We start from the raw sequence: 14,048 nt of genomic DNA, 5'->3' as shown, positions 1-14,048 counted from the left end.
AATACCAACAATAAAATTCCAATGCGCATAAGAAAGAAAATACTACAGAAAAATATCTACAAGACTATAAGTTCCGTTGAGGTTATATCACACCTATTTACAAAGCATTAAACCCCAATAAGGCTCCCAGGTGTGAGAGGATGTCTGCACTCAGTAGTGGTAATGAGGAATCAACTGACACTCGAAATATTTTCATAAGGTTACTGGGGTGAACTGGTTGCAGAATTACTAACATGATCCTCTCCAGGTTGTTGGGTTGGGTGCCCGAAGAACTGTCTCTCTGATGATTTGGAGTAGGAAGATATTTGTCTCAGAGCATTAGTTCAATTTTTCCATGATGTGTTGTAGGTTAACTTCTTGTGATGGTGATGGGTCCGCCCAGTAGACGCTAGCTCACTCATCTCCTGCTACTGAAGGGATGGGAGCTCTTCTCATGGTTTAAGTAGAACAGTGGTGCTGGTTCCTTTCAACTTTTGGTTGTTAGATTATCAGTTTAATCTAACTAATTATCAGTTTATGTGCAGACCTACCAATACCAATAGCACCTTGCATTCTAATTTGAAGTCGACTATTGCGCAAGCGATTATGACCAAGTGGTTTTAGTAGCATTGTGTAGAATTGTTTGGGTTTATTTATGCTATTTTCAAGTTGCTCCACTGTTGCATAGCTTAACAATAAAACAGGAAAGTATCAGTATTCGAGGTTGCACATCTATTTTCATTTCTAATTAAAAATGGCCATTTTGCAGAGACGTCAGCACCACTAAAACTGATTATTAGACAAATAAAAAAATATATTGCTGTCTCTATTTTATGAGTAAGGTAAAAATAAACACATTTGTTAAAAAAAAGGTGAATGCAGTGTAATTTCTCAAGAAGAAGAGTCTTACCTTTCAGCCAGATTACTTTCAGAAACTTCAATTAATAACTCAAATATATCTTCAAAGAAATGAACATTAAAACTGAAATCTGGAAATTCTAAAGTGAGCTGTGTGTTAAGCATAAGGCATTTAGCCGGAACTGGAAACATCCCATTCCTTCTGAAAAGGGAACAAAACCCAAAAAAACCATACTGACAATTATTCAAGAACCGTTTGACCCAACACCCCGTTCCAATGTCCGATCCTCTTACCAGTGCAAAAACCAGCTGGCATCTTGCACTGCCAATTGGGCATAAAATGACATAGCAGCAGCCCTAGATGTACTGAAATCCAGATTGGGTACATGTCCACAAAAATAATTAAATCTTGGGCACATTTCTTGATCTCATTGTGCCTCAAATAGTAAATATGAGTAATGCAAATATGTACAATACAGAGTACTGGTTAGCACTGTTTAGCACTGTCCAAAAAAACACATACCATACTTCTCTATGGATAGCAGCTTGTATTTAAGATGACCTTGTTGAAATAATGTTTCTATGTAATGCACTCCATTGCACTTTGGAGAAAGGTGAAACAATATATTATAATTAAAAGATGTCATACGTACATTACCAATCTCAAAGTTTTGTCTCATTAGGAGGTAAAGAGAGGCACTGGCATGCGATCTTATTGAGCTGATGCTACTGCTGCAATGTCGCAGCAGTCGGAGGCACAGGTCAGCACACTGCTCAGTCTCTTCTTCAAACAGGAGCTCTGGAAACTGTGTTAAAACAATAATATATGAATTCCAAGACAACGACAAGAATATAACGAAATGGTCACAGCAATATAGGAAGAGGAAGGTAATTTAAAAATCTCATGACAATCCATCAGGAAAACAAAACCAGTGTGGCAAACGTGTGTGTCCAATCTGAGGCAAAACCCAATGTTCACTTCTTTAAAGGCTACAGATAGGAAATTATAAAACATTTCCTGCTACAATCAACTTTTATGAAAGAGTTGAAAGAGTTGTGAGCTTCACTCTTCCCATGTGCCCAGTCAGCACTGCATTGGACTGCTAAACTGGTTGCCAATTACAAGTATAGCAGCATGCAAGGCCCGGCTATGCTCTTCCTAAAATAAAGGTTCCTTTTTACTTATACGTTTCAATCTTCTGACAATAGTTGTCAGCAACTATTATGAATCGAGCCTTTATGCAATGTGTGTTTTCCTTAGATATGAGCATATGTATATCGCCCACGTGTTCTCCTCGCTAGGCGGCGTTCAGCTCACAATGCCTCTGTCAGTGATCAGAGTGTAAAACATGTCAGACAATGTGTGCCTGGTCCAGGATCATCCAAATAATATTCTTTTATTCATATCTGTACGACAGCTCATTTAAACAAATTAAATATAAGCATTGGAGGGTGTGGTCCGGTATGTCACCAGTGTTCAGGATGGTGCATTCTTGTAATTAGAAAAATAGTAAGCTATTCTAGGCCTTACATATGATCCCTTTTTGTGAGGGTTTAAACACAGATTTTTCAACCCCCACCACACATGCTCGGCTTTAGAGTTTTTAGCGGAGAAGGAGAAATTACGGATTCCTCTACCGTAGATTGCTCATCTCATAGATATTGCCTCCAGCTTCACTGCTTTGGAACATTTTCGACAGAGGCATAGTGGACCTCGACTCGTCCGTCCACCATCGATCCGTCTTGCTCAGCCTCTGGTCGTCTGCTCCGGACGTGACATCAGGCGTCATATAAGTACCATGTCACTATGCCCCAACCTCAGTTGGCCCTTTTTTCAAGAGCACCACACACTGCTAATGAGCCCTTTAAAAAAGAAAGTAATTATAGACCTCAAAAGGAGGAACAGTTGAAAAAGAACACTAAGGTAGTGTTAGAAAAATCTTTGTTTTAAGACTATGGCAGGAAGACAGAAAAACGGACACAGTGGTCCATCACCATGTCAACGTTTTTTTAAATAGAAAGATGCGCACCAACCACTGACTTTCTGAGCGGGAATGGATGGGAGGGGAGATGAGGAATCTGCAGGAGAAGAATCCATAGAATATTTCGGTAAGGTAATTTCTCCTTTAATGTATTGCTTTTCTCCAGCAGATTCCTCATCTGATAGACTCCCAACACAGTAACGAAGGAGGCGGGCAGAAAGTCATACTAAAATATTTTGCAGTACTGCTCTGCCAAAACGCGCATCAGAAGTGCGAGCCACAACCAGGCTATAGTGCTTTGCAAAGGTATGCAAAGATGACCATGTCGTAGTGTGACAAATCTCCCGGACAGGAACCCCCACCCTCTGAAATGCTGTGGATGCAGAGACCCCCCTTGTGAAATGGGCCCAGATGCCTGCTGGTAATTCCTTCCCAGCAGCCTGGTAACATTCATCTATGTAGAGAATTATTCAACGGGATAAAGTCTGTTACATTATGGGCAGGCCCGTACGGGCTAAGGAAAAAACCACAAAGAGATGGTCAGCTCTCCTGAAATCAGCTGTCCTGGCGATATAGTAACAATGCCCTCAGAGTCTAGACGATGCAACCGTTCCTCCTGCTTAATAAGGTGAGGGGGAGGATAGAAGACAAGAAGGTCGATGGACTGTGACAAGTGAAGTTCTGATACGACCTTGGGGAGGAAGCCAGGCATTACCTTCAGTGAAACCTTTTCCTGGAAAAAGAGCAACAAGGGTGGCTTACAGCATAAGGCATGTAATTCACTCACCCACCTAGCGGATGTAATAGCCACCAAGCAGGCTGTTTTCAATGAGAGAAGCCGTAATGGGCAAGAGTGCACAGGCTCAAAAGGAGCTGCCATCAGGAATGTGAGAACCAGATGAAGATCCCAATCTGGGACAACAAAGGGGGCCTCATTACGAGTCTGGTGGTAAACCGACAGGCTACCGCCGGACTTGTGGGGATTTACCGGCTCCGGACTTGCCGGAATCACTGGGGCGTTACAGACCTGGTGGTCCGGTAATTTCAGAGCTGGCATTCTGTTACTCCCCATTCCCGTGGAAACACTGGCACCATTGCATAATGGTGCCAGTGTTTCCACATCTGTGTGCGGCCAGTGGCGTTGCACCGGCCAGGTCAGACCTGGCGGGTGTAAAACCACACGGCCACATAACTCGGAGTTAGCCAGTAAGGAAAAGGGTGCTGGTATGGTTTTACCGATACCGTTAAATCCGGACCGGCTAACTCGTAATGAGGCCCAGGGATTTGGTGGAAACTTATTTACAAGACCTTTCAGGAATTGTGCCATTAGCGGGATCTTAAAAACAAACCTGGATCCGGGGATCTCTTAGACACAGACAAGGCCACCAAATATCCTTTGACTTTGGTGGCCTGGAGGCCTGCAGAGGTCATTGATAAAAGGAACTCCATCACTGTAGTGGTGGGACAGGAGATAGGGTCAATCTCGCGTTCCCTGCACCACGCCTCAAATCTTCTCCATCTGCACGCATACAAAGATCTTGTAGATGGTCTGCGTGCAGCAAGCAACACCTCAAGTACTTCCTCAGAGAGGTCCCAGTCATCATATCTCATCCTCTCAAGAGCCACCGATGTAGGTTGAGGAATTCCGGGTTCAGATGGAGTATCGCGCCTTCAGACTGGGTTAGGAGATCCGGACACCGGGGCAACCGGTGAGGTAGACAGATCCAAGAGGTCAGAGTACCACCTTTACCTCACCCAGTCCGGGCGATCATGGTCGCTCGAAACCACTTCAACCTCCGAAGAACCAATGGAATGACAGGAATCAGAGGGAACGGATAAAAGGAGAGGGAAGGACCAATCCACCAGAAACACGTCCTCCATTGCAACATTCGCTGGCAAATCCCTCGAGCAGAACAGTTTACACTTCCTGTTGGACACCGTTGTGAACAGATCCACTGCTGGGGTACCCCAGAGAGTGAAGACCTTCTCTAGGCCTTCCTGGCACACTTTCCACTCGTGTGAGGATGTGCTCTGTCTGCTCAGAGCATCCGCCAAGTTGTTCTCTGTGCCCACCAGGTGAAATGCAGAGACCAGTATCCTGTTCTCCAGCTACCAGAATCAAAGCATCATCGCCTCCGTGCAGAGGAGGCGGGTGTGCACACCACCTTGCTTGTTGATAATGAGGGTATGCTTTTCCTGCAGAGATGGGCGAATGCCTTCAGGGCTAGCCTGATGGATCGTAACTTCAGCATGTTAATGTGCTACCTGGCTTCTGTCGTTGACCTGGGGCCACTCACCTGCATATCCTCGCAGTGAGCGCCCCAACCCTTCAACAACGCATCCGTGACCCCTCGGGTCTGAGGCCAAGGAGGCCAGCAGGGTTCCTCCACCAAAAGACTGTTGCGGTCCGGCCACCAAAACGGTTTTTGACCACCGACGTGGACACTCTGAGGAGATCAGAGAGAGTGCTGAGGTACTGAGACCACTGATCCCATAGTATCCATTGCAGGGATCTAATGCGCAACAAGGCCTCTGGCACTAAATAAATGCAGGAAGCCATGAGGCCTACAAGGCGGAGGAAGGAAGCCGCTGGTAAAGTGAAATTGTTCTGGAACAAATCCACCATCTGTGTAAAGCTGACTACTCTCTCCTCTGGAGAGAAGGCCTTGCCTGCCCGGGTATCTAGGACTGCTCCGATGAACTCGAGCCTTTGGACTGGTGTCATGTCGGACTTAAGTTTAGGGAGAAGCCCAGCCTGTGAAGCAGCGAGCAGGTGTTCTGCAGATGGGACAAGACCTGCACTACAGACATTCCTCGGAGCAGCCAGTCATCCAGATATGGAAATTAGTGGACTCCGGATCTCATGAGGTGAGCCGAAACTACCGCCATGAGCTTGGTGAAGACCCTTGGGGCGGAGGTAAGACCAAAGGGAAGCACCTTGAACTGATGGAGAACCTTAGAAACTTCCTGTGCTTTCACTGGATCGGCACATGAAAATAGGCATCATGTAGGTCTATGGACACGAGCCAGCAAGGCCTAAAGATTTGGCAGTGAGTTTTGATTCCTTGAATTTTCTAAGGAATCAGCTTTGTGGTCGAAAAGAAGATCTCCCTTGAAGGGCATGTCCAGAAGTTTTACTTGGATGTTAGGTGAAAAACCAGAGGTTTTCAAGTAGGCCTGCCTTCTCAGTGTTACGGCTGAAGCCATAGATGGGCCCACACATTCGGCGATGTCCAGGCCCATTCGCAGCAACTGCTTGGCCACCTCCTTACCATCTTCCACTAACTGTAGGAAGCCCTCGCGCATTTCTCCTTCCGGATTTTAGAGTCAGTTCAATAAGCCTCCTTTAGAAGGGAGCAAAATATGTAACACAATAATACACTTCAAAACTACACACTCTCAGTATTTTTCTTAAATCAGTAGATACCCAACACTTCCTACATCCTGAGGTGACTTAAATAACTAGGACACTGTGGACATTGATTTATCACTGGTACATTTAGAGCAATACTGAGGTTAGTGTAAAAAAGAAATGAGGGAATAAAACAATGGTTAACAAATATTCTTAAACAGGAAAATACCTTTTGAACCCTCCAATGCAAAGTAAATTAATTCTTTCCTGTGGAATAGTTAAGACACAAAGTCAGAGGTGAGAAGAGTCTTTCAGGGAGCCAGACCAGCCAATGTTAATTGAGCAAAAGTCTAGGTGAACTGAAGCACCTCTGGTAGGCAAGTAAAAGTCTTGCACAAAGTTTTAGAAGTCTTTGTAGAAAATGAAACCACTGTAGGGCCAGAAGCTGGGAGGCCTGTGAGGGACAAAGCTGGAAGAAACAATGCACAAGCAAGTAAGACAAGTCTCAACTAAGAACTAGCAAGGCTACACAACACGAGGTAAGTCCCCTTAGTTATACAGTACCTTTGGTTTGAAGAAATTGGTTCCAGATGGCTTCTGTTTCTGTGTAGGTCTGCAGATCCTGTTGTTCCTGGGCCTCAGTCGTGGGGACAAGAGGGAGGACATCTGGGTACTCCTGCACTACGAATGGAAGGTCGGCACCGCGGTTCTCGGATACCTTAATGGACTTTTGTCGCATCTGGGGCCCAGCACTCTGTTGAGGTGTCTCAGGCTTGGTCAGTTCTGCTTTATGAGACTCCAGAGGATCTGCCTGGAGCTTGGGTCAGACTGGCTGATCTGGTGTTCCTCTCCCTGGCAATCGGTTCCTGCAGCAGCAACGGAAGTACAGCCAGCTCCGAGAGGATGTCCAGACGAGTTCGCTTTGGGGTTCATTGGTCCCACCAACCCAAGGGGAGAAGTTGTCCGTTGCAACGCCTCTCTATTCTAGGCGAATTCAGAGCTTCAGCAATGCAGCACGGCTTCACCGGGCAAACCAACAGTCCAGGAGTTGCAGCAAGTGTCTCTTCTAAGTTCTTCTTCAGATTCCTTCGTCCAGTGGTCAACTCTGCCTTCCAAGCCAAAAGCCTCGCCTTTTATGCAGGTTTCGCCCATTCATTCGCAGCCTAGCTATCACTCACACAGCAGGGTGGCTTGTCCTCCAAGGACAGCCAGCCAGCCGATCACCATTGGGTGCATTCCTGTAACCATGGGGATTAAGCACAGGGAGTTTTGGGCACCTCCCTCACTTCCTGCCCTGCCAGACACGCTGGAGCCAGAGGGGGACTTCACCAGTGACAAAATGAACAAAGGGACCAAACTTGGTTTGGCGCACAGAGTAAATCTCAAGAAGGACTTTTCCAACGAGAAATGGTGGAAAAAAGAAGACTGGGGCCATTTTGACAAACTGGGCACCCATGGGTGTTTTACTGCAGCTGCAATTGCAGCCCGCGGTAGAAACAAACTATGGTAGGAACAAGAAAACCACTGCCACCAGTCATTAATTGTAGAAAGGGTAACATAAAAATGCTACATGAGAAACTAGACAAAGGGGATACTAAGTAACACTCCAGCACCCTATTGTAAGATAGTGTGTGCTGGGTCTAGAAAGTTACAAAATGAAAGTAAAGTCAATTTCACTTTACTGCTCTTGGAAACAGTAGTTTCACCAAGACACGGTATTTACACCTTAAATCTTAGAGACTTCCCTGTGTCACAGCACAGAAGGTGCTGTGTGCCACAATGTAAAGATGATGCCTGTGGAGTTTGTCGGACTCCAAAGTCAAAAGAAACACATGAGATAGAGGAAAAAAAACCTCACTCTCCAGGTTAGAAATTAAAAGTCCTAAAGTCCAGCAAAAAGAGTTGGGGGTCTCTAAGGTAGAAGGGAATTAGCACATTTCTGAGAATACACCCTAACAGACGTAGGTAGAAGGGAATTAGCACATTTCTGAGAATACTCCCTAACAGACGTCAGGGGGAGGGAGTTGAGTCGACTGCAGCATGCTGCTTGAACTTTGCAAGCATCGAGGATTTGAAATCCTTCCACTCCTGGCGGGTGGTAGGCCCAGCCAACGGCTTACCTTTTTCTGTCAACGACTCGGAATCCCGACGATGGAGGTGGCACCTTTTCTTTTTTCGGGACGAGGAGGAGTGGCTTCTCGAGTGAGACATTTTCTTCTTCCGCCGGTGTTTCTCGGGGGGATGCCCCTCCGTTTCGGCCTCTGAAGACCGAACCATCGACCGCGCCAAAGATTTTGAGGGCGGTTAACTCAGAGCGAGTTTTGCATCTCGGTCGCAAAGGGATTTTGGTTGCATTTTGGCACATAACAGACATCCGTCAGGCCTGTGACCCGTGCAGAGACACCAGAGAGAAAAATCGTGTGGGTCGGTGAGGGACATCTTGGTGCCACAACTGGAACACTGCTTGAAACCTGACATCCGTGCGACCGACATCTCGCGTTGGGGATTTAGCGAAAAAAGATGTTTTCTGATGAAAGCTCTGTGTTCCCAAGCAGCGTGTCAGAGCGCGGAAAAAGGAACTGAGGTTGGGGCGCAGTGATGTGGTACTTATACGATGCCTGACATCACGTCCAGAGCCGATGACCAGAAGCCAGGCAAGATGGACCGATGGTCCACGGCCGGGTCGAGTTCCACTACGCCCCCTGTCGAAAATTTTCCAAAGCAGTGAAGATGGAGGTAATATCTATCAGACGAGGAATCTGCGGGAGAAAAGCAATCCATTGAAACAAACTATATATTTGAATGTCACGGAGATCTGCTGTAAATGTTCCAATATGCTGTACAACCCATCTGCATATTCCCGAACATGCTCTGCAACCCTATCAAATAACTCAATGCGCTGCACCATACTTTAACAACCCCACATGTGCTGGCCTGTCCCTGTATCTCTATAGTGCCAAGTCCTCACAATCCCTCGCAATGCCTCTGATACGGTCCTCCATCTCTCCTTGCTTGTCCCTTCATCTGACATGCCAACACCACATCTGCACATTCTTCTTGGTGATTGGCTACAATTTGAATACAGAAGTACCAATATTACAAGAAAGTGGACTGGGAGAAAGTTATCACAACAGCAATACTACTAGTAATTTACAGTGACTGACAGCTTTCAAGTGATAACATTTAGAGACATACATAAGATTCATGAACAGACACGGACAGAAATGTATCCAAAGGCTCCAGCAATCCAATTTAAACCTGTGTCCTGGGACGTTATTTGCACCTGCAAAGTGTACACGAGAGATGAATTCCTAGAACTAACCATGTTTTATAAGGGAAGTAGGATGACACAATAGTAATTGGATAGAACACTAGCAAAAGAAGGGCCACCCAAACGCAGCAGCACAGTCCAAATTGTCATCTACCAATATGTAGCTCTAACCTCTGTCACAACCAATTGCAACAGAGGAAAGCATGTGTGAAGAATTGCTTCTACAACAGAATGAATTGGGTACCCAATGCACAGTTTCATGAGGGTGGAGTCCATGACCCATCTCACTAAACAGAACATACACATCTATTGGGAAAGGTCCCAATGGAAGAAGAGGCTCATAAGTCAATAACTAGACCTCACTAGCCACCTTTCAATTATTCGGGAGAGGAAGACCTAGTCAAATAAAGAAAAACGAATGGAAAATGATTGGGAAAGTGGGGCAGACACAGACTGTCTGTACAAATTGGTAGAGTGGTGTGCTACTGCTACTGTTCGGGAATTCAGCAACAAGGCATAGAGAAGGCTGTCAAACAGAGGATGCACAAACCATGAGGAGTGAATGCTAAGACCAGAAGAGGCAAACATGGGGCTGCTGGTGCTAACATCCACCAGAAGTACATTTTGAAAGCAATTTTGAGAACAGAAAGATAATTAGTATCTTCAAATGGGTGTCACTCGCAGTCGCGGTCATCACCACGACTGGCGATTTCTTCCGCGTTGGAGTTCGAGAGGAGGATTACTTTAGTCCCTTTTTCTGTGTTTCGCTCCGCAGCTCCGAACGCGGGACGCGACGCTGCCGGGAGTATTTAAATCCCCGCCTCCCGGCAGGTCGTTGCGTTGCAACCCTCCCTCTGTTGTTTACTTTTCGACTCTGGGTCCTTCGCTCTTCCTCTGCACCTCGCTTTGGAATTTTTCAGGGGATTTTCCCCTAGGATACTATACTCCGGGGTTCCGGCCTTTCAGAACACCGTACTTGTTTCCTTTTCTTCTTCGCCGCCGTCCCTGGGCGGCACTAGCTCTTCTCTGCTTTTCTCCGATGGGCTCTCGTTCTCTCTCTCTCTCTCTCTCTCTCTCTCTCTCTCTCTCTCTCTCTCTCTCTCTCTCTCCTCTCTCTCTCTCTCTCTCTCTCTCTCTCTCTCTCTCTCTCTCTCTCTCTCTCTCTCTCTCTCTCTCTCTCTCTCTCTCTCTCTCTCTCTCTCTCTCTCTCTCTCTCTCTCTCTCTCTCTCTCTCTCTCTCTCTCTCTCTCTCTCTCTCTCTCTCTTCTCTCTCTCTCTCTCTCTCTCTCTCTCTCTCTCTCTCTCTCTCTCTCTCTCTCTCTCTCTCTCTCTCTCTCTCTCTCTCTCTCTCTCTCTCTCTCTCTCTCTCTCTCTCTCTCTCTCTCTCTCTCTCTCTCTCTCCTCACTTTCCAGCGTGAGGGTTCCTTCCGTGCTCCTCCGCAGTGCCTTTCTGAAACATTATTGACCTCCACTGCAGCCTCCTCAGCCGCTGCCTTCTCCGCCTGCGCTTCAGGCCTACAGCTATTGTTGGACTTGGACATTTGTTGCCCCCGTCAGTTGTTGAGATCCTTCGCTACCTTCTTTTCATCTGGGAACTGGCCCTCACCGACAAGTCTTGGCACCTCTTATCAGGGTTTTTTCCCCTTGCGGGTTTTCCCTGCATTTCTGGCTTGGTCCCGGAAAGGAGGTCACTGTGCCGCTGTTCTCACCCAGCGGTCACAGTGGCTTCTCCCCGTGACAAGCACACGCACCAGAGAAAGGAGAGAGACTACCTGGCACATCGAGGACTGCAAGGAACCATTGAACTCGGAAAGCTCAGGTGAGGAGAACGTGGGTACAGGGGAAACTCAGCCAAGGGTACTTGTCAAGTCACAGATTGCAACGCCAAAGAGTATCACGATGTCAGCTGAGGAACAGGTCCAAGAGCTGTGGAAGGCTTTTCAAGCTAGGTTCCAGGAGCTACAAGGGGTCAAGACTGAAAACGCTTTGCTTAAACAAATGATACGGCTAGGGAACCGACTCCTCGGAATTGCCACCCATGGCGCTGTCCTCTGGGAAGTTTGATGGCTCCCCCAAGAAGGTGAAGGAGTTTCTTGAAGCAAGCCTGGTTCATTTCACGTTCAGACCTCGTACCTTTGCTACGGATCGCCCGGGTAGGTTTCATGATATCCAACATGACTGGAAACGCTCTGTCCTGGGCCACCCCATTGGTGACTAGTGGAAACGCCATTTTGCAAGACTATTCGGGGTTTCAGAATCTTCTCAAACAGGCCTTTGAACGACCCGAGCTCTCCTTCACAGCCTGCGAAGATCTGTTGGATGTCAGGCAAGGCTCGTTAGATGTTTTATCATATATTTCCTCTTTCAAGACATTAGCAGCCGGAGCAGGAATGGCCCGAGACAGCACAATATGCCATTTTCAGAAGAGGACTGAAGGAGGAAATTAAAGACGAACTGGCCAGATCTCCTCGTTCTCCTACTTTCTCAGATCTACTTTCTGCTGCACTTCATATAGAGTATCGCCTTCAAGAGAGAAGAGTTGAACGTCGGAAGCAAAGGATTCCTGGCCATATCACAGACCCCTCTGTACCCGTTCTCCCTAGTCGCTCTACTAACATCGCTACTGAAGAACCCATGCAGATCGGTGCCACCAGAGCGCCCTTGTCTGCAGCTGAAAGACGTCGCAGAAGAGAGAAAGGACTGTGTGCCTACTGCGGATCAGATCAACATTTCTCAGAGACTGTTCAGAGCTGTCCAATAAGAGGTCGGGAAACGACTACCCTCGGCGTCAGTAGGGACAAGCGACCGAGGGTCTTTGAGCAATCTTCATCGTCCCTATGTCTCTCTGTCAGTAACCTCCTCTGAAACCAAGGAGGACTCCAGACTGATGGTCATTCCAGTACAGCTCAACCTCGGAAAACATCAGGTGGAGACACTGGCCCTATTAGGACTGTGGCGCGGCAGGAAACTTCGTTGACATCCTGTGGGCAGACAAGGTGGGTCTCCGCAGGATTCCCCGGGCAGAAGGTCAGAAGGTGGAAGGTGTGGACGGTTCACCTTGTCCTCAGGTCCCATCACCCATACCACCGAAGACCTCTCCTTGACGATTAACCAACATAAGGAAGTCATGAGTTTTGATATTATCAGGGCCGCCCATTTCCCCATCATATTGGGCATTACTTGGCTCCGTCGACACAATCCTCTGATCAACTGGACGGAAAATCAAATAAGTTTCAGTTCCCCGTATTGCGCAACCAACTGTTTTTTACTGGAAGGTCGAGCTGATCTGCAGCCAGTCAAGGTGTTTTCCAACAACCAGGTTGGTATCCATGCTTTACCCAATTTCTGCTCTGGCTTCTCTGAGGTATTTCAGGAGTGCCTCCATGCCAGACTTCCACCCCATCGGCCAGAGGACTGCACTATTGATCTGGAGCCCAATGCCTTGGTTCCGTTTGGAAGGATGTTCGCTCTCACCCAAACCGAGAGACAAGTCCTACGGAGATACTTGGATACCAACATGGAAAATGGTCTCATTCAACCTTCAAAGTCTCCAGCAGGAGCCCCTTTGTTTTTCATTAAAAAGAGAGATTCCACCGATCTTAGACCCTGCATTGACTACAGGGGCCTGAATACAGTGACGGTCCGTGACCGGTATCCGATGCCCCTTATTACGGACATTATTGAGGCAGTGCAAGGTGCTCGAGTATATACCAAACTGGATCTTCGCAACGCATACCATCTGTTGCGGATTGCCAAGGGTGACGAATGGAAAACCGCGTTTCGTACTCCCCTGGGCCTATTTGAGTATAAGGTTATGCCGTTCGGTTTGGTGAATGCCCCAGCGGTGTTTCAGAGGTTTATGGATCGGATGTTCTCTGACATGCTTTCTATCTCGGTTATCATCTATTTAGATGATATCTTGGTTTTTTCCCCTAACATGAGAGAACACATCACACAAGTACGACGAGTTTTGGAGCGTCTTAAGGTGAACAATCTACTGGTCAAAGAGGAGAAATGCAGATTCGCTGTACCATCGGTACATTATCTGGGATATGTTCTATCAGAAGGAGGGATAGCCATGGATCCTGACAAGGTACACGTTATTCTTGACTGGCCGGCCCCGACCTCCGTCCGGGAGATCCAGAGGTTCCTGGGTCTTTCGAATTACTACAGGAGATTCATTCCTAACTTTTCGGAGGTGGTATACCCCATCACCCGCCTACTCAAGAAGACGGCCTATCCTTTTTCCTGGTCTACTGAGGCGGAAAAGAGTTTCTGTTATCTAAAAACCCTCTTCTGCTCTGCCCCGATTCTGCAACATCCCAACCAATCTCTTCCATTTATTCTGGAGACAGACGCCTCTGCCATAGCTGTCGGAGCAGTGTTGCTTCAGTCCTTTAACAATGTGGAGCATCCGCTTGCCTATCTCTCCAAGACTCTTTCCCCCAGCCAACTCAACTACTCGGTTCTGGAGAAAGAATTGTTAGCAATGAAACTGGCTTGTGAGGAATGGAGGCACCTTCTCATGGGTGCCCGCCATCGGTTCCTCATTCGCACCGATCACAAGAACCTAAAGGCTTTGCAGGACATGGAATGTTCAAACTCC

The 14,048-nt window shown here is 47.1% G+C and overlaps 1 protein-coding gene across 14 annotated transcripts in view; it reads right to left on the bottom strand.

Annotated features, from left to right (window-relative positions):
- The window catches only part of DOCK7 (dedicator of cytokinesis 7), a 1,498,361-nt gene that overhangs the window by 383,290 nt on the left and 1,101,023 nt on the right, over window positions 1-14,048 (bottom strand). For all 14 annotated transcript variants that reach the window (XM_069642017.1, XM_069642019.1, XM_069642018.1 and 11 more), the window contains one exon: window positions 1,491-1,643. In XM_069642017.1, coding sequence (XP_069498118.1) covers window positions 1,491-1,643 — 153 coding nt within the window. The remainder of the gene's footprint in view (window positions 1-1,490; window positions 1,644-14,048) is intronic.

Source organism: Ambystoma mexicanum, chromosome 1q (assembly GCF_040938575.1).
Source record: "Ambystoma mexicanum isolate Mex_15411 chromosome 1q, UKY_AmexF1_1, whole genome shotgun sequence".
Classification (NCBI taxonomy): Eukaryota; Metazoa; Chordata; class Amphibia; order Caudata; family Ambystomatidae; genus Ambystoma; species Ambystoma mexicanum.
This window is presented reverse-complemented; position numbering and strand designations above follow the sequence as displayed.